At 33.1% G+C, this 27,531-nt stretch overlaps 1 protein-coding gene across 1 annotated transcript in view; it reads left to right on the top strand.

Moving 5' to 3' along the window:
• Window positions 1-12,344: 12,344 nt before the first annotated feature.
• Window positions 12,345-27,531, top strand: part of LOC145295880 (uncharacterized) — a 64,100-nt gene continuing 48,913 nt past the window's right edge. Inside the window, exon 1 of the mRNA XM_080141622.1 lies at window positions 12,345-13,158. Within this exon, the coding sequence (XP_079997748.1) occupies window positions 12,650-13,158 (509 nt within the window). The 5' untranslated portion in view covers window positions 12,345-12,649. The remainder of the gene's footprint in view (window positions 13,159-27,531) is intronic.

Below are 27,531 nucleotides of genomic sequence, written 5' to 3'. Positions count from 1 at the left end.
TCTTAATATTTATTCTTTAAAATTACTTGTATATCTTAATAATAGGTAAAATATTTTTCTGTATAATAATTAATGACAATGTTATTCCACTGAAATGATACAATCGACTGATCATTAACTGTTCGGAATAAATAGTATATGATGTTATACTCGCATGCTACGCCGGGCATGTACAACTAATCATTTATACATTTTAGCATTTTTTTAATGAAATAATTAATCCTAGTCAATATATTTTTCGCTTGTGGAATAAAAAAAAATGGTCGACCAGAAAGAGCTATATCTGTCTGCATTAAGAACAGAGAAATAGAGGGTGGTTCTGCTTTAAAAATATAACACGTTGGGTGGAGCTACTTATTTATAAATTTAAAATGTAAAAGAAAACTAAATAAGTGATTCAGTTAGGTGTATTTACAATTAAGAAAAAAAAATGGTCGGAATTCCCATAGTTAACTCTATAGATATTTCAATTTAGAAGAGATGGATTTCGTATGCGTCCGTCTAAAGTGGCATAAATGACACTCGTTTGATTACATAAACATCAGAAACTCCATACACAGATAATATATCTCTACTATTATATAAAAGTCACTTTGTGTGCATGTATGGGTTCCTTCCTCGTATGTTTCGAAACGACTGAGCCTATCATTTGCAAATTTCACACACAGGTGATTTATATTTCTGGCAGTGTTCTTATGAATGTTTTGTACAGAAATTCATTCAGTAAGTATCGAAAATCTTAAAAATAGTCAAATTGAATCGAACCCCAGACTTTATGTATCACAGTCCGACGCGTAACCCATTATGCTACGGAGCCATTGATAAGTTTAATATTTATTTTTATCGTTTATATATTTACGTAGATTTGCCGTTGATTTTTTAAACGATAATACGGTTAACTTTGAGTCGTCACCTTGAAGAGGTTCTTTCTTAATAAAATCGCCCATATTTTTATCTGGACGTAAACAAATAACAATTTTTATTTATTTATTATTTCTGGGTGGTAATGGATTACGCGCCAAACTGTAATACATAAGGTCCGGGGTTCGATTCCTAGAAATAGTCAAGTTACACTGAAGAGAAATAGGCCTCGAAACATGCATGTCTGTAGATTACTGTTTAAAGAAATAATATATATATATATTACATTAAATCAAATAGACATTTTTTTTCTATTCATTCTATTGTTTATCTTTTCCGGCTTCCGAATAATCTTAACTCCTAGCAAGAACTGGCTGATATAATCGCTATATTTACCATAAGTTTGAATACTTTCCATTCTTCCGGGGTTCATCATCAGCGATATATTAATCTGACTGGTTTGGGACAATTTATATAATTTTTTTAACGTGTATATTTTTCATTGGTTAATTATTTTAATAATATTACAAACATTTACACGTTAAAAAAGTTATATAAATTGTTCAAAACAAGTTAAAGTAATCTGTGCCTAACGATGAATCTTCAAGGATTGGGAAGTACTCGGACTTACGATGAATATGGCGATTACATCAGCCAGTTCCTGCCAGAAGTGAAGACTGTTGTTCGGTAGGATCAGAAATAGAATTAATAGACAAAAAAAACGTCTATTTTACTTAATGAAATATGCCTAAGAAGAAATGTTGCACACACACGCACACACAGATATAAGTATATATATATATATATATATATATATATATATATATATATATATATATATATATATAGAGAGAGAGAGAGAGAGAGAGAGAGAGAGAGAGAAAGAAAGAAAGAAAGATTATTTGGGAGTTAAATGACCACATATATCATTTAATGTTAGCAAGACATACACACACATATTTTACTGTTGTGTGAACGAGAGAGAAATGGTCTGTTCAAAGAAGAGGATGGAGAAACGAGTACAGGGATAGAAGTTATATTATACCTTTGTTCCGGCAGTGCCGAATAAGTAGTTAGTATATATATATATATATATATATATATATATATATATATATATATATATATATATGTGTGTGTGTGTGTGTGTGTGTGTGTGTGTGTGTGTGTGTGTGTGTGTGTGTATACATATATATATATATATGTATAAAGAGTCATATATATATATATATATATATATATATATATATATATGACTCTTTATATATATATATATATATATATATATTTAAAGTGATGGTTGTGTAGTTCCAACGAGAGAAAAAATGTATATTTAAAAGAGTGTAGCCATCAACAATTGTGGTTTTTTTTTAAAGGTTTTCATCATATTTTTATTTTAAAATAAAAATATGATGAAAACCTTAAAAAAAAACCCACAATTGTTGATGGCTACACTCTTTTAAATATATATATATATATATATATATATATATATATATATATATATATATATATATATATATATATATATATATAAAGAGTCATCCACATACAGTAGTTTTTTATTCATGCTTGTATGTATAGATTCTGGAATAACTGAAGTGGGATAGATTCTAGGAATCTGATGTTTATCTTTTTAAACCTGATTATTAGATATTTTATTGATGTTTAAGGGGAAAATTATTCTGGTGGGATTTTCAAATAAGCGTTGTTTGATTAACTTCCTCAGTACCTTTCATTTTCATTAGTTTAATATACTTATAATTTTAGGAGTCTTCAGGGTATTTCAAAGAGAAGATAACTCAATTCTAACTAAATATATAAACTTTATAGCCTGAAAATAAAAAAAGAGAACATAAAATGACGAATGTGTGGTGCTGTAGTTTCACCACTTGTGTCATGTTTAAAAAAAATGGAAGTTTTCTACATAAATCTCCTAATTATTATTTTTTTTTTCAATTCCAAGGATCTCTTTGTTAATAAAAAAAGAATTGGCGATCTTATTATTTTTATTGTTTTGTTTTTTTGATCCTGTGTTTTGTTTCATTAGATGAATTTTGTTTTTGATAATTTTTTACCAGGTTTCCAACTTAACATTAATCTTTAAGAAGACAATGTATGCTGAAAACGAATATCGCATTTAATGTATGCTGAAAACGAATATCGCATTTAAATTTTTCATAAATAAGTAGTTTTCCGTATATTAAGCAGTGTCGTTTTTTATATCATTGCTGGTAGCTATTTTTGGTACGCACGAGCGAGCGAACGCTCTTGCATGTAAACGCAACCCTGAGAAAATAAGCACTTGCTTGCGCATACTACGATGGCCACCAGCAATAACATAAGAAATGACATTGCTTAATATCCGGAAAACTACTTATTTGCGACATTTAAATGTGATATTCGTTTTCAGTATACCCGAAAACCTCACAAAGTCGTCTTTTTAAAGGAAAATGTTAAGGTAAAACTTTACCTTGTTTTTAATGAATATATATTTGATGGTTGGTTGGTTGGTTGTTTTTGTTTTACGGCATATCAACCCTTTTCAGGTTATTTAATGCCGAATCCAAAGATTTTGAAGAAAATTTTTTTAATAGAATATATTTGTTGTTTTCAAGTCGGTTTCTATTTAACCCATAGTTGGGACCCTAACAGGTACTACCACTCTGGGTCAGAGTGGGCCTGGGAGCAATGGCAATTCAAGGGTGGCTACAAACTCCCCAAACCCTGCAAGCTGGGGCCTCGCCACTGGATATAGTTTAAGGTCATATCTAGGACCACGAATATATATTTGAGGAAGGGAAATTATGATTGGTCATTTATTGTTTATATTGATACGTGTAATTGTCGTGTGTACATGTCCGATTCCGTTTCCGGTTTTCGTTGTGCAATGTGTTACCTGATATTGATCAGTAAATAAAGCTATTTTGGTGTATATTTTTCGATTCGTTTGATTATTTATTTTCGAGTCTGTTAGCGATTACAGTATCGTGCCGTGCTATTTAATCTTAATACTTAGTATATATTTTTTAATAATTAAATGATTTATTTAGTATGCGAGTTTGTAACAGGTTCAATACAAACGGCAACAACACCAGTCGTTGCAACAAACCGCCATTAACAATATTTGGAATTCGTGCTTGACTTATAAGCTGGACTCTGGCTGGTTCAAGTGTTCTACCCCGTTTCTGGTTTGCACAATCAGAGGTCGTGTCTCATGCAAGCTGAATATCTGACCCGCAGTTTATAAAAGACAGTGCCCAGTACAATTCTTCCTCGTTCCTGACAGGACACGACACTGCTATCAACTTATCAACGGTGCTCAAACAAACAGTAAAACTCCTTCTTGAGACACATGCCGAGTCTACGGGCTCTGACGTCGACTACTCCTCGATTCAATATAGTGGCTAAACCACGCACATAGATATCATTACACACACACACATATACACACACACGCACACACACACACACATATATATATATATATATATATGTATATATTTGTTTTTGTGTGTATTGATATTTATATTAAACCCCTTTTTATTTATTTAAAAAAAAATTAAACCTTTTTAGTCAATAATAAAAACAACGAAAGGAAGTCTCATTTTAACATTTAATAAACAAACTTTATTTGTCATCTTCGTTAGTAGCTTTGATAGAAGAGAGAAACGTTTTAGTAAGAGAGTTCATTGAAAAAGAGAGAAAAGTGTTCAATGTGTTTGGGGTAGCATAATACCATGCCAGCTGTTTGAAGGAGAGAATAATTCAGTGTTCGTGTGTCATGATAGAATTAATACATGGCCGGCTTGTTGAAGAAGAGTCTAGTTCAGTGTTTGTGCGCGAACGTGTTTATAGCTAGTAGTTGCTGGAACGAAGGAAGTCGGTTAAAAGAGAAAGAAAGGGCAAATTCTGCAGTGCGTTGACGTGTTGTCGTGCGTAAGTGTATTGTATTAATGTATGTTCTTTAGCGTAATAAAGAATGTTCGTTTGGGTACTGCACGTGAAAGCAAGTAGTAGTTTGAAAAGAAACTTGGTTTGTACTCACGTTAGGCCTTGGGGGGAGGAGGGGACAAAGCCCCCGGCGATGTTTGCTGTTGGGCAGACCAGCGAGAAAGAATTAAAGGTTTGTGATTTCGGCTTTTATATACTCGGTCACGTGATTGAGAGCTGGCTTGTGATTGGACAAGCCAGGGAGAAATTCTAATCTTTTTTTTCTTTTTAATCCTAAAATTATTTTAGTAAATTTCTGTTATATTGACACCTTACTGATCAACATAGCCCCCACACAGTGGATGCAATGTACCAGCAACAATTCAATTTCTCTGATTGTCCCACTTAACAGCTATTCTTCCAGCTCAAAACCAACTACTTTGGCGAGGTTTTGGGAGCCATGATTTCTTGAATTGTATGTGAAAGAAACCACAGGATCAACATCGACTATCTATTCATTGTAAGGATTTATGTGGTTGTCGCTGTATGGTTCTACAATTAATCAACTGTGTCGAAAATTCCTTATCTTATGTTGCCGGGCATACTACTTGTGCTTGGTTGTTGGGGCTTATGTTTTCTTAAACCGACACATAAGACACCTCTGAATCACATTTTTACTAAATATGTGAGTAGACTATTTTGCAGTTTCTTCAGGATTAGTTGCTTGTTCAATGGACGTTCAAAAACAGAACATAATTCACTTTTGCACTGCTAAAAGCACGTAAATTTTCAAGTCTTTTAAAATTCTTTGCAGTTAATAAAAAAAATGTGAAGTTTTAATTTACTTACATCGTCATGCAAAAAAAAAAAATTTTAACAAGCTATCAACTTACCCACAATAGAATTTTCACGGCCCATTGTTCTATCATTGTTGCTAAGCGACGGCATGAAAAAATGGCTTTACCGATGATAGATAAATTAAAATAACGGTTTCAATTATCGATTATCGGCAATTATCGGAGGTATTCTGAGACAAATTTTAATTAAGATCACTCCCATACTTATACACTAAAGTTCTGTAAGATTTAAAGAAAATTTCTCAAAGAGACACAAGGGTGAAACATTACAACGATGGAACAAGGGTTGGAGTTTGGTTTATAGTGCGGGACTTATTAGGTTGAAGATTCTTTTTAGACACTGTCTAAGAGCGAGATATTGGTAGTAGATTAACTAATCCAGATATGGTAACAATACTCCATGCATAGGCGAATGGTGTCTTTGTAGAGATGTAGGGTATTCTTGATTATGAGTAGTTTTCTAGCACGGTAGAGGGAACTCACCTTCTTTGCAGTAATCTTGGCAATGCCTTCAATGTATTTGTTCCAATTCATGTTGCCTGTGAATGATAAGCTGAGGAGTTTGAACGAAGAGAGAAATGTTCTTGTAATTGTTAAAGGAAAGAACCTTTGTCGCTGCAGAACATGTACATCAAGTCTGTTGCCAAGGTCACTGGAAAGATGGTGGGATCCTTCTACCGCTCCAGAAGATATCTCACTACTGATGCAATTTTCTATCTATATAAAAGCCAAGTACGCCCAAGGATGGAATACTGCTGCCATATCTGGGAAGGAGCTGCTAAAAACAGCCTATCATGCCTTGACAGAGTACAAAATAGACTTCGTGGCTTAGTAGGGGATGCCCTTTTCTCTTCCCTGCAGCCTCTCTCCCATAGAAGAGACGTTGCGAGCCTTTGTTTTATCGTTATTTCCATGGCAGGTGCTCGTCTGAGCTCCAATCTCTAGTCCCCTCCTCGCAAATCTTTTACGAAAAACACCCGTCTAGCTGAAACCACTGTCAAAAATTTTCCCCACTCTTTATCTGTGCCTAAATCAAAACGTAGATTCCATGAACAAAACTTCTTTCTTAGAACTGCACGCCTGTGGAACTCTGTTCCGTCTGCTTGCTTCCCACCTGACTACAACCTGAATGTCTTCAAGTACAACGTAACAAAATTCCTGATGAACCGCCCCCTTAAGTAGACATTTTTTATTAAACCCCCCCACACTAGCGTAGTGTACATGCAATAACCCTTATCCCTGAGTGGCTTCCGGGCCTTGATGAGTGGTGATCACCTTGTAAAAAAAAAAGAACTAAATGTTACTATCCATTTATGTAACCATTCCACCTTAGACAGGAGGACATTGCCTTAAACATGTGTTTAATCGTTTTCCTCTTGTGTCTGTTATAGAGCGTGATGTCATAGGAATTATGATCAGCTTGGACACCATTTTATCAGGCAGATCGTTTTTAATATGAAGAATAATAAAAGATCGTTTTTATATGAGGAATAATAAAAGATCGTTTTTAATATAAGGAATAATAAAAGATGGTTATAATATGAGGAATGATAAAAGATCGTTTTTTATATGAGGAATAATAACAGATGGTTTTTAATATGAGAAATGATAAAAGATGGTTTTTAATATGAGAAATGATAAAACATGGTTTTTAATATGAGGAATAATAAAAGTCCAAGCACACCCTTATTTATATTATGCTGTTTTGTTTCGATGAACATCTGGATTTTTATCTTGTCTAAGAAAGATTTGCTTATATTAAGTATTCATCTAGTAATACCGTATGATTTAATTTTCTTAAGAAAATCTTCATAGCAAACCCTGTCAGAGACTTCAGATATATCAAGGACTACTACTCTTGCCTCTTCTGCCTTTTCCAGTGCGTGTATATACATTTAGAGATTACATAATATCTGCAGTAGAACGACCCTGCCTAAAGCTATACTGTTGGTAAGAGACTTTGGCATGTATGCGCTGGTGTACTAGGGCTTGATTGTCTTAGAACAAAGATTTTAATGAAGAGGAAGGGTGGCTTATGAGCCAATAATTGAGTGGGTCAGTTCTGTCTACAGAATTCTTGAATACTAGTACTACAGAAGCAATTGTCAAGCAGTTAGGGAAGCAAGATTCAGCAATACATTTATTGTAGAGTATGGACAGAACGGGAGTAACTTCAGCTGAGTATTTTTAATAGTAGATGAGGCATGAGATCGGGTTAACACGCCTTTAAGGTTTTTATCATGAACATACGGAGGGGTGATTTTCAGATCATCGAGGGACTTCTGTCTGTAAAGGGAAATGTGGAAGGAAGTGATTTATTGGGTCTAATGTACAGTTGGAAGCGAATCGTTGGCCAAGCAAGTTTGCCTTCTAGGTTATCATGCAAACAACCTCATGGTTGTTGGATAGTTGAGGAATTGTTGATTGCTTATTATTTACCATACTATTATACATTTTCAAGGAATCAAGAGTTCCTAATTTCTGCGACTTAGTGCGGTTTCTGGTGATTTAGATGTGCCTACTCTTGTATATGGCTATTTCACTTTGACAATTGTTTCTAGCTTCTATAAACTTTTGTCTATTCAAACTTGACTTATGGCGGTTAAATCATCGAAATGGATACTGCTTTTGAGCAATAGCTGCTGCACAGGTAGAAAGGAGCCATTAGGGAAAGTGGGATTTGCTATAAAACTTCCATGTGGGAACATGTGCTTCATTTGCTGCTTTGAACAATTCAGTAGCCCCACTTGCACACTGTTCTGCAGGGATGGAAAAGATATTTCCCCATGGGGCATCTTTGATGTGATCCCTGATGTCAGTCAACCTTCTTGAAATACCTTGTCATTTTGAACAAAGGCTCTTCAACATTGGGTGAGAATTTAGAGTGATGTTTACCAATATCACAAGGTGATCCGCGTTCCCGAATAGACTATGAACATTTTTCATATAATTCTCGGGAACTGTGGTCAGAAATAGGTCTTAAAGTGAGGCTTGTTGATCCTGTCGATCTGAGAGGCGAGTCGGGAACGTGAATTTGAGTCATGGAATGGGGTATAGAAAAATTGTGTTGCTACCAGTTTCGTTTGTGTAACTTGAGAAACGAAACCAATTACTGCAGTAGACATTAAAGACATCAAATACATGTACTTGGGCACTAGCATCTAAAGACAGTACTGTGTCTATGCTGTCAGAGACGTGGTTGATTAGATTACAGTCCTGGGTCGAGGGAGAATGGTAGAGAAAATATAAGTAACTAACACTAAGTTGTAATATTAGTCTAAAGTCTGATTCTAGTTTGGAATTTCTAGTCAAAAGGAGAGCGTTACGAATATAGATTCCAAGTCTGCGCATGTGTCTGTCTCTTTACGGCAAAGTGGAAAGAAACCGGACATGTTAAAGCAGTTAGATGGGATTGAGAAGTGCCAATTAGTTTCATTTAGTGCTAAGATATCCGTGACGTTTTCTAACAGAAATTATTAGTTAGTTCTAATACCATATAATTTTGTGAATGCGAGTCTCAAACGAGGAGGCGAATTGATTTCATTTGTGTATGTGTCTAGTTGGATTGTATTTTCTGTTTAGCTGTCATTTTATTTAATAGATTCAGTTTCTGAATAAAAGGGGTTGGATAATACGGAACTTGCATGCAACAGTAAATCATTAGCAGATTTTTCATCTACAAGATTTGTGGCCTCGAGAAAGCCTATCGGAGATCAGTGCAGGGTCCATTTCCATGATTGGTATGACATTACAGCCATCCCGATATTATGTACCTGATGATAGAGCACCCGCTCTAAGCGCTACTAAAGAGTTAGGGCTCCTGTACTGTCAGTCGGAATGTGGCAGCCAGTCAAGCTGTCAAACTCTCAAACAAGAATGACTCAGAATAGTCGCGTGAACATATGTAGCAAGCAAGCACTCTCAAAATGTCCAGTTTGGAATGAAGAGAATGAAACAGAAATGGGGGCAGCATTCATTGCTCTAGTTCGTATACAAAGCCAAGCACTGGGTATCTCTGTTGAAAGAAGAAGTGCCAAAATCGGGTGATAGACAGAGCCTCCCTACTCCTTAAGCAATTTAAGTTTGCAAACCAAATAATTTGTTGATGTTATTAACTCTATGAAGGTTGTCGACCAGGACTAAGGAAACCTCCCTCCTCCATTTATTTGGTACTATGATGTACGAAGTCAGTAGCACAGGTTTAACGCCAGAGTTTGTCTTCTCCTAGATGGATAAGCTAGCTAGATATATGGATCTATCAACATCAAGAAGAGTAGCCCCACGCCTACGTTCTATACCAGATATTTCTGCGCCCGGTAATATTGAGTGAAATTATATGTATCTACTTAAATAAAATTACATTTATCCACAAAAAATAAAATGAAATTGAAGGTAGTATACACTCGTGTTATAAGTGGAAAAAAGGGGAGTAAGTATATAGCATGTGATAAAAAAGTTAATATCTATATAACTATAACTCTGTTCCGTCTGCCTGCTTACCTCCGGACTACAACTTGGATGTCTTCAAGTCCAATGTTAACAACTTGAATGTCTTCAAGTCCAATGTTAACAAATTCCTAATGAACCGCCCCCTTAATTAAACACTTCATCAAATCTCCACACTAACGTAATGTACTTGCAATAACCCTTATCCCTGAATGGCTTCCGGACCTTGATAAGTTGGTGATCACTGTGTAAAAAAAAAAAATTAGATTTAAAATAAAAAGAAAAATGTGGTTAAAAGTCCGTTGGCAAACACAATGAAAGAATACGAGGATAACGAATTCAATTAGATTTAAAATGGAATTAGAAATTTTAGTTTTTAGTTTACATTCAGACAATATTACTTAGCTTAGCTTGAGATACTCCAGGCTCGGTAACGCGATTACTTCGTGCCAAAAACCTGCTGCGCTTTCAATTGGTTCTGGGAGGAACTAGAAAACCAATCTATTTAAAGACGATGATTCAATCAAAAAAGTAGGAGGTACTTTTTGAAGTAGCAGTCAAAATTATACATACATATATATATATATATATATATATATATATATATATATATATATATATATATATATCAAGTAAAAAATTTTAAAATATTAGAAAACTGCATTTTTCTTTTATACAAACAAGTTATTTTTGTAGTTTCAAAACAAGTTATTTAGTCTTGATTAAATAACAATCCGGTGTAAGGGGGAGGAGTAATTACATAAACAACCTGATTAGATAGGTAACTTCGCATGAGTAAATACTACTTAGATATAAAACAAATGCAAAGCGTACATCTACGCAATTAGTTTGATCATAACTTCTGGGAATGGAACATAAACGCTTCTGTGTAGTTTTCTTGACATGAATATATTTTCATAGAATGTATATATATATATATATATATATATATATATATATATATATATATATATATATATATCATATAGTATATATCTATATCATAGTATACACACACATATATCAAAGTATATATATATATACATATCGTATAGTATATATATTTATCATAGTCCACACACACACACACACATACATATATATATATATATATATATATATATATATGTATATATATATATATATATATATTGTGTACAGAAAGTTGTTATTTGAGACAGATCATTGGTACTGTCGGTTTCAAGCCCGATAATAAGGCCCGTTTAAGGTATCCTTATCAAGCTCTCTTCAGACGAATATTCGCTGAAGAGAGCTTGATAAGGATACCTTAAACGGGCCTTTACCAACTTTCTGTACACAAAATATAAATACGCTCTTACAATTTGGATTTTCCTTTTGATTGAGCACTCTGCTGGAATTCTTTTTCCAAAAAAAACTAATCATATATATATATATATATATATACATATATATATATATATATATATATATATATATATATATATATATATATATATATATATATATATATATATATATACTATCATATGAAACTGTGGTTTAGGACATTTTTAATTCAATTTGTTTTTTAACAAAAACAGAAATAGTTCTGATAATGTGTAGCCAAAAATGTTTGTATAAATAAAAAAGTCTATACCAAATATATGTTTGAACATCTTCATTATTAAGCAATTAAAAAACAAATTATTAAGCAATTAAAAACAAATTGAGGATTCATTGGATTATAACCTGTGGAAATAAACAAACATGTAGTATATATGTGTGTGTGTGGGGGGGGGGGGTGCGTGCGTGTGTGTGTGTGTGTGTGTGTGTGATTTCAATGTAGAAACTATCCAGGTAAGTCAAAAAAGATGACAGTAAGCTTTCGCTGCGTTTCATCAGTCAAGAACAGGTTCGATTTAACAAGCATGTCTAGTGTTTTAAGTAAAAATAATTTAATCTTTGAAAAATAAAAATAAAAAATCTTCGAACTGAATACATCACATTCTGACAGTATAGTCTCGTCTAAATTAAAAAAAAAAAAAAAGGAGAGATACTGCATCTCCAATTTGCTTTCTCGTCAAAATAATCACATTAAACTTTCTAGAATTTTCTAAAGAAGAAAGAGTGTCCCGAGAACGAAAGAAAAAAAAAGAGAATGAGGAAATACCTTATATTCTCTCTCTCTCTCTCTCTCTCTCTCTCTCTCTCTCTCTCTCTCTCTCTCTCTCTCTCTCTCTCTCTCTCTCCCTCCCTTTATCTCGGTCGAACTTGAAGACTGAAGCCATTTACACGCTAAATATGCAAAAGCGAACCGATCGATATGAACGACTTATAAACTAGTTCAGAGATCTTAATAATCTGTCCTGCATACATTTCGACAATGGAAACAGCTGGCACTGACGTAAGTAATCACGTGATTGCACGAATCGCCCGAATCCCATTCACCTTTCTGTTACGTAGGCGTCTACGTGGTTTATGAATGAAAGTCTGACTTACTATTGCTACAAGTATAGTAAAGCTTGAGTATTGCAAGACCGAAACGGTGAGCGGGTTTAAATTGTTCATATGAGGGATTCTCCGTCTCAAAGATGGACCTGTTTGGTGAGTACGAAATATGGACGCAAGAAACAAATGTCTATGAAAGCTATTGGAATCCTGTCCAACGCTGCAATATCAACGACGTGCCCGAAGAAGTGCTTGCCAAAATATTTCGCTATCTTCATCCTGTTGAAGATCAACTTTCTCTTATGGCATTTGTGTGTCGGAAATGGAAATCAGTCCTAGAGAGGACCGGGTCACTTTGGAGAGTGGTCCGAATAAATCCAACACGATATAGTTATTGGCATTTCAGTCTCCTTTGCTCGATCTTTCGCGTGTACGGGCATCACATCCAGAAGCTTATCTGGAGAGAACAATCTCCAGTTTATGAAAGTGTATTTGCCTTGATTTCGCGACTTCGAAACCTTCGTTACCTCCGCTTGCCAATTCTGTGGACGTCGCCGGTCGTCGAGAGTTTGGCTCCTCTTAGCGACTTAGAACAGATTCAAGTGAATGGCGGTTACTCGCTTACAGACAATGACTTCCAAAGAATTGGGAGGTAAGGCACAATAACCAAATTCCAAATCTTTCGTTCTTCCTACCTAAAGTTTAGTTTTTTAATAACAGACACGTGTTTTGTTTTTTTGTGTGTCTATTTTAAAATATTTTTGTGGTTAAATGCTTACTAAACTGACAGCATTAATTAGAATCTAAATAATCGATAATAATCGATAATAATCGATTTGCTGAACGAATGAAATAAAAAATAAAATATTTATCTAAAATTATTTAGATAACCAACGTACGTATTTTGTCTTTCAGAACTATTATTATTATTATTATTATTATTATTATTATTATTATTATTATTATTATTATTATTATTTAATCACTAGGTGCAATTACTAGGGATGTGATAAGAGAATATTCTTATCATTGTTTTTACTCTCGGGTATATATTCGACACAGACACACTTAATCAATCGAGAACCATATCACTCTATCTAAAATTATATAAGGTATTAACTAATATATACTCGAGAGTCAAAATAATAAAAAGAATATTCTCTTGTATTCTCTAGTAATCACACAGGCCATCATTAAAGATTTCTCTTTGAGAACAACTTGTGATGTTCTCTAGAGTCTGAGTGACAAGTCTCCCCAGGTTTCCAGTACTCTCCACCTCTTTCGATAACCTGTGCAGATGAATATGCGTTATCGCAACGGCCGCTTACCACTGATTATCTGTTGGCAACGACCATTGGTCTTCACTGGAATTTGGTTGGCAATAAGCCTTAACAAGGTCCCAGTCCTCTCTACGTTCATATTATTATTATTATTGTTATTATTATTATTATTATTATTATTATTATTATTATTATTATTATTATTATTATTATTATTATTATTATTTATAATGGTAAGAGTGTTCGCTAATAGGCAGGGGGATCAGAGTTCAATTTTCGGCAAAATCATTCCAAAGTATTTTAAGGAACTGTACTCTTGCTAAAAACTCAGCATTATAAGGTGACGCTTAAAGATAATTAGATTAATTCTGGAAAAAAAGGTGTCGGTCCCTCCAAGACATCAGTGTTGTAAGTAATGTAAAGAAAAATCCATGGTCGACCACGTTGTTGTTATTATTATTATTATTATTATTATTATTATTATTATTAATAATAATAATAATAATAATAATAATTTTGATACTCATTATGAGTTCGAACGCGAGTCATTACGAGTGATCGCTAATTCGCAAAAGTAGGTGGTGTTCCTTGTAGTCCAGGTAACAACGTCTCCACAGAGCACCAGTACTTCTTTCAATCATTGCGCAAGTCATTATCGCAATGGTCGTTTACCATTGATTTCTCTTTGGTAGCAGGCATTGTTTTGATTAATGAATTTTTCTCAACCCTGCCAGACCTTGTTCTCTCGGATTTGATTCGTGTCATTTTCTTTCTGTATTTCTAGTTGTGCTTTTGTAATGTTCTATCTTCTGTCCGGTGTCACCTGGTTACGTCGGTTAGTTTCCGCGTTCCAGGAATTATTCGTTTATATTTCAGTTGTTATCGTCAGTGCCGTCATATTCTTTTTCTTCTTCTTCTTCTTCTTCTTCTTCTTCTTCTTTTTTCTTCTTTTCTTCTTCTTCTTCTTCTTATTATTATTTTTTATTATTGTTGTTGTTATTGTTGTTGTGGGTGTAATTGTTGTTATTGTTGTTATTGTTGTTATATAATTTGCATAAAGATAAACGATAATGCATTGCATCTGTACATCAACTATTCAGTCGAATGTGTCTCATTTCACAGAAAATAATTTTAACAACTAAGTTTTTGATTTTTTTTTTTTTTTTTGTAAAATTAATAGATTTTTTAAACAAGTTTCGAGCTTTAATATCACTAGTGTGTAGATTGGTAAGTGTAATTTACGTGCGTCCATAAATACCAATGAAAGAATAAAGTTACAAAGGTATTTGGGGGTTAGTTTGATGAAATATTTAAAAGAATTGCATCTGTATATTCATATTGTATATTCCATGAAATAAATAAATTGTAGACAACTATATATATATATATATATATATATATATATATATATATATATATATATATATATATACATACATACATACATACATACATACATACATACATACATACAAAAAAAGCAGGTTCCTTCAGTCTTGGACAGACTATGGATACCCACGAAGGGTTGCTTGCGCGTGAAAATTTTTGTGGCAGGAGGTGCGCAATCTCCAACCACACCTCTCTTGAGACACCATTGTTAAATACCAGTTGCAAGTGAAGTACAGGACGACTGGAAACAAATGCCGAGATAAGCAGAGAGCACATACAGCGCCTCGAATTCCCAAATGGTAACTTATCTGATGCTAACCAGGCTCAACGTTGCTTAACTTCGGTGATCTGATGAGAACCGGTGTGTCAACGCTCAGGTTAATATTTTCCAAAGGTAAAATAACCAGTGAAATATAACGAGGTTAATACAAGAGTGCTCAATACGGAAGTAGAGTAAGTTACACTTTCAATTTGTCTTTACATAAACAGTAATTTATAGCTACACAGTCATGAGCATGTTACGATCTTCTAGTATTTCGTAACTAGAGACCTCTTCAGGCAACAACGCTTATATTTATGTATGTTATGTAAAGACAAATTGAAAGTATATATATATGTGTGTGCATATATTTTTAGTATTTGCTTTAACAGTGCTTAGTACGCGAGACGGGCTTAGTAGTAGTAGTAGTAGTAGTAGTAGTAGTAGTAGTAGTAGTAGTAGTAGTAGTATATATTTACGGCAACAGATATATTTTCTTACTATATATATATATATATATATATATATATATATATATATAGAGAGAGAGAGAGAGAGAGAGAGAGAGATAGATAGATAGATAGATAGATAGATAGATAGATAGATAGATAGATAGATGTTATTTGTTTTTGTTTTTGCGATACGTTTTGAATGAATTCAATTATTTACGAAAGTGCATTTTTACCTAAATGCGAGTTGGGAATAATTTCTCCTTTAACCAATTTGATATCCCCACATGGGGAGCGGTATATGCATTGTTTTTTTTTTTTGTTTGTTTTCTTTTTTGTTTTCTTTTTTTATATATATAGAATCATTGTTTTCGCAATTAGACGCAACACCGCAACACACAAATCATGAAATTCACAGATCGATATGACCAAGGTTGAGTTTTTTCCTTCAGATTATTCGAATTTTAAGTTCGGATTTTTCCTTCCAAAGAAACAAAGGAAAGTAAGAAACTTGAGCATAGAGAACCCAGTCTGTAGCTTTCGTGGTTTATGTGGAGTGGGTGTTTTGTCTAATTGTAAAAATAAATATAGAGAGAGAGAGAGAAATAAAAAAGCTAACGAAAAGACAAAGTCTCATGTACATGAAAAAGAAACTGGAATCTTAGGAAGATTTCCATCATTCCAGTAATTATAGAAGCAACTGGACTCATGAAATAAATTTAAAAACTACTTAGCAAATTTACCCGGTGAACGAAGTGCAAGGGAGATTCAAATAATTGCACTTCAACGGACTGTTAGAATCTTAAAAAGCTCTCTCGGATAGAACATATTAGATAGTGAATGGCTTACATCCGGTTCGATGCCCCATCCCCAGCTTGAACAAACTGATAAGAAATTTATATATATATATATATATATATATATATATATATATATATATATATATATATATATATATATATATATAAGCAGTAGAATTACGTCATCATGCATAAAATGATTAGGTTTGTTGGTTTGTTGGTTGTTGGGTTTTCTGACATGTCATCGATCGTTAGGTTGTTTTACGCCGAACCAGTACATATGTTTTGCATAGGATTGGTTTGTTTTGTAGACGAATATCTCGCATTCAAATAGTCAGAAACTCCACTGTTTTTTAACGCATAGATAGGTACTATCACTTTGGATCAAAGTGGGCCTGAGAATAATGGTAACTAAACGGTAACTTCACCCTCCTCAAAGCTCCTAAAGTGGTGCCTAACTAGTGGGAGGCAGTTTTGTGTCATGCGCAGGACGATGGGGAGGATGAAGGCGGGTAGATTATAGGGTTAGGAAATAAAGTTGGCAGAAAAAAAGTAGAAAGCGTTAGAAAGGATGGATTTTGAGGTATTGGGGGTAAGGTAGAGCCGAACACCTTGCTCAAAAGCATCTGAGAGTGTTAAGATAAAAAAAATGAATCAAAGGAAAACGCCAATAATATTGTTTGGTGTTAGGACCATTTACAATGTGTGTGTGTGTGTGTGTGTGTGTGTGTGTGTGTGTGTGTGTGTGTGTGTGTGTATTACAGAAGATCAGAACAACATTGGTACCGTCGGTTTCAAATCCCAACAAAATGGACTTATAATTACCGTACTCTCTTCAGCCTCTGTTTATAGCTGCTGTCATGAGTCCGATAAAGACCAATTAGAAGTTCCTTTTGTTTAGATTTGAAACCAACAGTACCGATATTTTTTCTGGTATTCTGTAATACATATACAAATAAATATTACGTTCTTATTATATTCAACAACAGGTGGTGTTCCCTGGAGCCTGGATGACAAAAAGTCTCCCCAGATTTCCAGTATTCGCTACCTCTTTCCATAACTTTTGCATCCTCTTTGACCCTTTTCGACTATTTGATGTGGTGCCAGGCGGAGGAATTTAGTTAATTTACAATTTTGCTGTTTCAGATTTCTTGGTTCATTGTGGTGTGTATCGATATATAATGTTATACGTAGATATAATATTTTATGTATCGATTTATAATATTTACTTCAAGTATTCATAATGTCACAGTATCGTGAGGGTAAAATGCGTTTAGCCTGACGATTCCTTAGGAGGATGAAACACGGAAACTTCTGTGCAGATTAATTGCCATATATATATATATATATATATATATATATATATATATATATATATATATATATATACTAGCTGTACCCGGCCACACGTTGCTGTCGCTCAGTTTGTTAAAATGGAACACATTCCTACAAAAAATATTGCATTTTGTTCGTTCATTTGCTTTTATTATTTTTTGCAATTTTTTTAATCATTGAAATTTTTTCCCCCAAAAAAAAAGATTAATTTTTTACCATAAATTGTTAGGTGAAAGTTTTTTTTTTTCAGGAAAACTTGCACTTTTTTTTAAAGAAATTTGGCAGTAAACGTTTCTCTTTGAAAACGGAATTTTTATTATAAAAAGAACAGATGAATGCTTTACATGAACACTGTAAATAATTACGTGAAAGTAGAGAAAAGTTCGATTCATTTTTTCAAGAGAATGTACAAATTATTTTTTTAACAGATGTTCAGAAAATAAACAGAAAAATACTTCCATCATTAATTATGCAAAAAAATAAATAAAATGTTGATTTAGTGTTTCAACATTATGCTTATAAATTACGATAAAAATTGCTGAGTATGCGCTGTTTTACGGTTGTTGTAAAAATGGTACGGAAACTTAAATTTCGCTCCGTTTTAATCTTTCTTAATTTTTTAATTGTGCCCCCAAACGAATATAATCAAAACAGTAACATTCAACAATTGTACTTTATGTATATAAAACACAAAATATTTTTAAAAAATAAAAAAAAGAGTTAATAACGAAAGGGAAATAATTCCATTTTTAAACGAAAAAGTCAGTTTGGTATATCTTTTTGTTATTTTTTACATAAGTCTAGCTTACCATTCACATTGGAAATGTCGACATTTATAGGTTGTCGGGTACGTTTACAACGAATAAACACTCCAATCTAGTAGATGTATCAGAATTTTTGTAGGAATTTTTGACACCCCTATCACGAAACTGCGAATAAAATATAAAACACTCGTAATTTCTCTTTTAAAAGTGGATTGTTTATTTTCTTTATGGATTATATTTCCAAAATAAACTATTAAAGTTGTTTAAAGATTAATAGAAATATTTTTTTATTTTTTAAAAAACAGTAATGAATTTTACGAACTCAATATTTTTCAATTTTTAAACTTTAAAAATCTATCAAAATTTTTCTATTGATTCTATTTTTACGATATTTTCAGGGTCAATGTGAAATTTTATGCTCTTTTCAATTTAAATTCACGCCCCCCCCCCCATTTTCAAGTCTCTATTAAAAAGTAAATAATTAATTTACTCACCAAAGTTTTATATATCACAAATTGAAGAGAAAATGTCAATAAATAATATATTCAAATTTAAAACAAAAAAAGTAGTGTTTTTTAGAAATTTACCTGTAAAGTTCGAAGTTTAAAACCTTTTTTTTAAACCACGTTGTTTGTTTTTTCTTTTGTATTTTTAATGAAACCTTGGTCATTGCTCTTTTAATTTAAAAAAATTAGGACTTGAATTACATTTTCGAGTAGTTATAAGCTTGGAAAGACAGGGGGTCGAATAATTCACGCCTCCCATTTTGAAATGTCTATTAAAAAGTAAATAATTTACCCACCAAAGTGTTATATATCACAAATTGAAGAGAAAAGGTCAATAAATAATATATTCAAATTTAAAACAAAAAAGCAGTGTTTTTTAGAAATTTACATGTAAAGTCCGAAGTTTAAAACCTTTTTTAAAAAACACGTTGTTTGTTTTTTTGTTTTTTTAAGACGGGGTGGAATTATTCACTATTTTTCACGAAATTTCTGACACACCTACCAATCTACCCATGTTAAGAACGGCTTTTGGAATAGATATCCCTAACCAGCATACCCAAAAAGCTATAAAAGTTGAACGATGAATTGGACATAATGTAAAAGTAACGAATTTAATAGGGAATGAAATTCAAATTTCCGTTCCATTTTTACAACAACCGTAAAGCAGAGCATTCTATGCAAATTTTACCTAACTTACTGTATTAATGCTATTTTTTTAAGCAAAAAAAAAATTAGGTTTGCCTATAAATTCCTAAACTCATTTCACCCTAAATAATTTAAGTGACTGAAATAGGAATCTAATTGAATCTTTAATTTCCTGAATAGTATGCGAGAAATTCATTTTTCTTCGAGTTATATCGAATTCATTAATACGGACTTTAGGGGCTTTTTTCGTAATGTTCCTGCAAAAATTATTTTTTATTATTACAAATTACGATGCTTTATTTATATAAAAAAAAAAAGCAAAAATAAATTGTTGCATTTTTTATTTACTACTGAAAACCATAACTTTAGTAAAAGCATTTTTTGTTTAAACAAAATAAAACATTTGCACTAAGAGTTAAGTAAAAATAATTAGTTCATTATGTTCATTATATTCCGCGATCATTATTTGATAAATACTGAAATTTTCATTAAAATTGGTTAATTTCCTGATTTTTGGTGAATTTTTAAGTAAAGGGAGGGATCAAAATGTTTATACACTTTGAGCGTCGGCATTCATTTTGTCTGTACCTACCATTTTTCGATGAATATTTGATAGGAAAGCGACCACGTGTGGTTAATTTAAATTAAATTTCAATCACATGGTTACATTATTAATAATCATGTGATTAAACCCATTGAAAATTTACCGATATTGTAAACACATTCTGTTTACATTAAGCCTGTAGTGGTGAGACCAAAATATCCTTTCCGTGATCCAGTGTTGGCAACTGAGATTTAAAAAAAAAACCCGGAGATCAGGAGAAAGAAATGTTCAGAAAATCGCTAATTCACCCCCCCCCCCCCAAAAAAAAAACTCCATATTTTAACTTCCTACCATAAGAAAATTATAAATATAGTATATTCAATATATAAAATGTTCCGTGTTTTCTCACTATATATTTCTGGAATTATATTGAAGCGGTTAGCTCCCCAGAAGGCTTACATATTTTATCAGCTAGTTTTACCTGTTTTTTCAGAGAGGGTATTATTTTTTTTGCAAGAAACAGATCATAAACTCAAACTTTTTATAATAAAAGTTAAATTGAAATATACTGCAAATTAAACATCGCAATAATGATGCAACATATTTTGTAAATTAGAAAAATAAAAAAACAAACAAACTTTGTTTTAGCATGTTAAAAGTATTTAGGTTGGTAGATAAGTAAATTCTACTGTATTGGTATAAGTTTGTTTTTTGTTTTTGTTTTTTTTTTTGCTGTTGTTTCTTGCTTTTTACAATTTTCGACTAAATACTTCTAAATTAAGCGGGGTTGCTTAGATCGTATTTTAAACTAAACTTCGGAGGTTGGAATGCCCCCCCCCACCTAAAATGTACCTGTGAAAAATCGATTTTATAGCGAGATTTAAGAATGGTTAGCCGAAAAAAGGTGAAAAACAAAACAAATAATCAATAAATAATTGTTACCAAAGGCAATAAATGCTACTCTTTTTTACTTACATGAATGAGTTTATTTTATGTTTTAAAGTATTTTCAAGCGCTTTTCTTTATTTTTTAATCTAAAATTGCGGATGTGTGGGTGCGAAATATCTCCAGATTTTCTAGAATTACCCGCTAGATTGCAAACGAAATCTCCAGATCTAGCAGGAAAACCGCTAAATTGGAAACACTGGTCACGTGACAGGAAGCGGTAATAAATAATTGTCCCGAAATAAAAAAGGCATATCAGTGCAAAGAAAACCACCTATTTATCATAGAAAAATTAAGTATAATGTTATAATTAAAAAGAAATATATAAAAACACACATGGATATAGTAAACATATTATACCAAAACGTGGAAGACATCCGTCCAGTGGTTTTTTAGACTATTAATTGCGAACGAACCAAGAGTTACATTTTATATATATATAGATATATAAACCTGACTTGAAATAGTTACTAGTCTATCCGCACTGATGAGCTGTGATACAGCAGAACATCACTGTATGTGGATGATTTTAAATGCTTGCTATCTTAGGTTTAGCATATTGGGAAGTGATAAGCAAACTGCCATTGGCGTATTAAGCGATGCTCTTTCTGTAAACAAATGGAGCTAAGGCGTTTGGACAATGTTTGAACATTGCTAATTCACATACCTATCTTAGCAGCAGCCGAATAGCCTAACGCCAGCTGTCACCTAGGTGGTCGAATTTCAAACCCAGCTTGAGTTAGCTGATAGTTTAGCTGCATTGATGAGCTGTGATGCAGCGAAACAGTAGTGTATGTGGATGAATATATATATATATATATATATATATATATATATATATATATATATATATATAGTCATCCACATACAGTACTGTTTCGCTGTTTCACAGCTCATCAGTGCGGCTAGACAGGCAACTACCTCAAGCCAGGATTGAAACCCGACCGTTTGTACGGCAGTCAAGGCTCCTAACCATTACGCTATTGGCGGCTGCTTGAACGAGTAGTGAGTTTTAACGATGTTTTGATATCGTTCGAAATACCTCCGCTCGATTTGTTTACACAAAGAGCGTCGCTTATATGCTAATGGTATATATATAGTCTTGGAAGTTTAAAACTATATAAAAAATATATATTTCATTTTTATAGTTATTATCATTCCTTGGAAAACTATTTAGTAGTCCGTAAGTCATTTAATTATGTGCAATTGCTGCATCAACTACTCTCTCGAATTCACAATAATCCTAATGCTAATTTACGGGATCATCGGTTGTTTACCATGAAATATAGTTTCGGTGATTTCAAAACAAAACAGTATATTAAATCGTGGCTCCCCAGCAGTATAGATCAAACACCACCTTCTTTAATCACAAGAATAAAAAGAAATGTTCCAGATATTAGATCTAGTTACATGCTCATGATTAATTTGGCTAAACTATTCATGTTATAAAAATATGTCTTCCTACCTGTGAGGTTCATCCCTGTCTCCAAATTCAAAATGGATATATTTTTTAATTCACCAGTGCTGTATTTATACGGTTAGGATTAATCCATTTTACTACTTATCACCCCCTACTATTATTAGTTCTTGATATATTTACATTCTTATTTATTTATTTATTTCAAATATTTAAAAATTAAACATATTTATAGATAGATAGATAGATACAGTTTATATACTAAATACCATGTTTATAGATCTAAAATTCGTGAGTATATAGATTGAGAAGTATCCTCACACACGTACAAATTCTCACTTATATATATATATATATATATATATATATATATATATATATATATATATATATATATATATATATAACTACTTCATTTAATCACATAAATCAATATACGAAGTATAAATTTATGCGTAAACTTAAAGTATTTACTTCAACAGTGCTCAATACGTAGGTAGAGCTAGGTAGTTATAAAATATATGTGGCGATTAAGCTACACAGAATATTCCGCGTTTCATCCACGCTAGGATTCATCAGGCTTAATCGCCATATATATTTTATAACTTACTACTTACTATATATACATATATGTGTGTGTGTGTGTGTGTGTGTGTGTGTGTGTGTGTGCGCGCGTGTGTGTGTGTTTATATACACACATATATATATAAATGAAGTAGTTATATATATATATAAATGAAGTAGTGGCTGCACACACACACACACACACACACACACACACATATATATATATATATATATATAAAGTGAGAGAGAGAATGTGTCACTACTTATTAAGATCAAAAGCCACCCAAGTAAAATGTTAATGATATTGTCAGCTGCATGATAAACAATATGATGAGAGGATTTAAAACAGTAAATTGAATGCTCAAAATTTGTTTATATAAGAGGACGATTTGACAAAACAAAAAAAAAACGTTTTCTTACAATGATGTTTTTACCGGGGATCTGAGCTTAGTCGAGCACTTTCCATAGAAATACCGAGCTGACTATATAAAATTTCCTGGCACCTCCAGTGTTACTCAGTAATATATATGGTAACCCTTGCGTATTCAAACACCCAGCCTTAAACTCCACATTACCATCTGTATTTTTCTTTTATATATATTATATAAAATTTTCAAGTTATAAAATTTCAAGATGCAAAATATCGTCTTTTCGTGATGCTTGTTTGTGATACGCGTCGCATGCCCCATAAAGTATCGTTGCAAAATTAATGCAAAATTAATACCCACATCGGATCACTTATAAAATGTTACTGTTTGATCTTACTATAGATCTTTGTTTTCAATTGCATCCATTGACAAAGAAAGAAAAAGATTCGACCTTTGACTAGAATCAAGGTATAGTATCTCTTGGAGATCATCTTCACTGACATTATCCCCTTTTTATTTAGTTATTTAGGGGAGTATGTTTATTATTATCTGACTAGGGCGGAGGTCACTCTCATTCATGACGAAATGCTGGGTGGACTATCTGGCCTATTTTTTGTCTCTAATAGAATGTGTCCGTTTTATTTTGTTTTTTTTAAAGAAAGCTGGATTTTTCTCCCATTAAAACCCGACATTGTATCCAAGTTTGTCCTCGTGGCAAATCAATATAGACAGAGAAAAACTCCGCAAATATTGCATGGATTATTGGCTGAGTGTTTGTTTTTATGACGATTACCGTCTGCATAATTCGCTTGTCTTTTTACGCACTAAAAATTGATTGGCAAACGTTGAAAGGTTGGCAGCCATGTTTGAATTAGTAGTAGTAGCAGTAGTAATATTTTATATTATTTTTTTGTTTTGGGTTTTTTTTTTGGGGGGGGGTACTCACGTTCACCCCTAACAAGGCATATTGCCACTTGGACGTAAGGGGTTACTATTTGGGACCATGTCTAGGAAAGATTAACAAGATGTTGGTTTACATACATTTAAACTTCTGCATATCAGTACAGCCAGGGAAGCGGGTAGCAGGAAGGGAATTTCAAAGTCTAACTGTTCGAGGGAAGAAACTATTAGAGTAGAAAGCTTTCTGGCATTTAGGGATCTTAACAGTGAAGGGGTGAGATTTTGGTGTTAAGCGAGTTTGTCGGGGATATGTACGTCGAGGGAGCGGTGCATTCATTACTACAGATAACAAATCGAAAAAATTGTAAAGAAACAAATACATAACAAATATCACTAAAAGCGAGATAAGTTACTCTTCTACCTATCTGGATAAGTTTTTTTAGTATTTTACTTAATTTAAAGTGTTTTTGTTTGTTTGAAACACAAGTTGTACTGAGTTCCTTAGAACGATAACAAGATGGTAGAAACGACGCTGTCATGTTTAGAATCTCGATATTCGCTCCAAAATAAAAAATAAAACAAAATAGTGATAGAAACGCATCCAATAACTATCACCGTTACTTAGCCTTCGGGACAAGATCAAAGTGTAGTATCTATTCTTCAGATGCTGCACTTCAATTTTTTGTTCTCTGTCAGTGGAGGAGAAATCCTTCACGACTGAGACAATTTTTATTTTTGTTCCTTTTCTCCACGTTAAAAAACGACCCTGGTGTCTAACTCTGTCCCGTGGGGAGGCATTGTAAATAGGAACTATCACCGTAACATTTATTGAGAGATAGTATTGTTTTATTTCTTAGTTTTAAGCAATTATCGAGATTCTAACGATGACCATCATGTTGTCGTTCTAACTTAATCACTGGGCACTATTTGTGTTTCGGATTTAATAAACGCTTTAAAATAAGTTGAAAAAAATCTAAAACTTTGTCCACATAAGTAGAAAAGTAACTTATCTTGGCTTTGATAACATTTATCTATATCTATATAAAAGTGGCTTTCTCAATATGCTTGTGCGAGGAACGATCTCTATTAAACTACTCTGTCAATTTTTGGGCTACAGACTTGAAACTTGATATATAGGGAATTTGAGCCTTTGGGGCGAATTCGATTTGTTTTTTAACCGGTAAAATATTTATTAAGGGGACAAAATTGAAAAAAAAATGTGAGGGATAAGTCGACTAAACGTGTTATTTCTACTCATGTGCAAATATACATTTATACGGTAAAGTCGGTTAATTTTTATAAATCTGATATCCATCTATTGTTAGTTCAGACGGTAACGAATAAGACTGGAGCGGTAAATGTTTTGATTACAATCCTAGCTGATAGTACCCATAATAATAATAATAAGATTCGAAAACGAGGCTATATTAAATGGTATCATTGTAATATTCTTGTCCAGGGTTGCTAGATTGATCTCTTTAAAGACAAATACTTTGAAGCGATTTGACCTTCAAAATTGTATTTGGCCTTTTTCGAAGCGTAACGTACAGAGTAATGAAAGAGCAAGTAGAATATTATATAGATTTGTTACATTAATCTTTAAACTTTTCATCCTTGCAGTAAATGTAAAATTAACTTGTTCGTGAATAATAACTTTAAAGAGATGTTTAATGAAAATACACAGGATAAAAAAGAACATTAACAATATGAAATCATTCCTATTTTTTCTGTGATGAAGGTATCTCTCGCCGAAAGATGAAAATTTAAATATTTGCATCGTATAGTTTCTTACGACTCCATTTTTACCGACACATCTCACAAATCAGCAAGATCAACATGCCTCACTTTTAGATCTATTTCTGATCACAGTTCCTGATGATTGTGTGACGAATGCCCATAGCCCACTCGGAAATGCTGATCACGCTGTGATAATGGTAGAAATCGCCCTCAATTCTCGACCCAAAACTGAAGAGCCATTTCTCAAAACGACAAGGTATTATAAGAAGACTGATTGGGAAGCCATCAGGGATCTCATTAGAAATACCCCATGGGAAAATATCTCTACTCTTTCTGCTGAACAGAGCGCAAATGTAGACAAATGAATGGTACAAAACGGCAATTGAAGGAAATGTTCCAACACGGATATTCTATAACACACCCACTCTCCACAATGGTGTACTTCTACTTGTGCAGTTGCCATTGTACAAAGGCAGCATGCATACCGCAGATTTAACCGACATAAGTTCAGTACAAACAGACAAAAGTATATAGAAGCTAGAAATAATTGTAAGAAAGAAATATCGACAGCTAAGAGAGAATATACCGAAACCACCAGAAAACGCATTTTAAGCAAAGAAATTAGGAACCCGTGATTTCTGGAAAATCTACAACAGCCTAGTAAATAATGGGCAATAAACAATCCCCCCACTTTCCAACAATCATGAGGTTGTTTGCAAGGCAACCGAGAAGGCTAACATGCTTGCTAGCCGGTTTGCCTCAAACTCTACATTGGACTCAGCAAACCACTCTCTCCCTGACTTTCTTTTGCGGACTGATGCCATACTGGACGATCTGAAAATCATCCCTTCTCAAGTGCATGATATAAAAGCCTAGACATCTCAAAAGCATGTGGACCAGATCTCATCCCGGCTGTGCTATTAAAAAAATGTTCAGCTGAGGTTGTTCCAGTCTTCTCCAAAGTTTTCAACAAATGCCTTTACGAGTCTTGCTTTCTTGACTGCTGGAAAACTGCTTCTGTGGTACCAGTTTACAAGAATTCTAGCGAAAGAACTGACCCATTAAATTATCGCTCCATTAACCTCCTCCCGTTTTTCGCCAAAATATTTGAGTCTGTAAT

The sequence above is a fragment of the Euprymna scolopes genome, chromosome 16 (genome assembly GCF_053919585.1).
Source record: "Euprymna scolopes isolate OS-2025 chromosome 16, ASM5391958v1, whole genome shotgun sequence".
Classification (NCBI taxonomy): Eukaryota; Metazoa; Mollusca; class Cephalopoda; order Sepiida; family Sepiolidae; genus Euprymna; species Euprymna scolopes.
The sequence above is the reverse complement of the archived record's forward strand: the minus strand, read 5'-3'. Positions and strand labels throughout refer to the sequence as shown.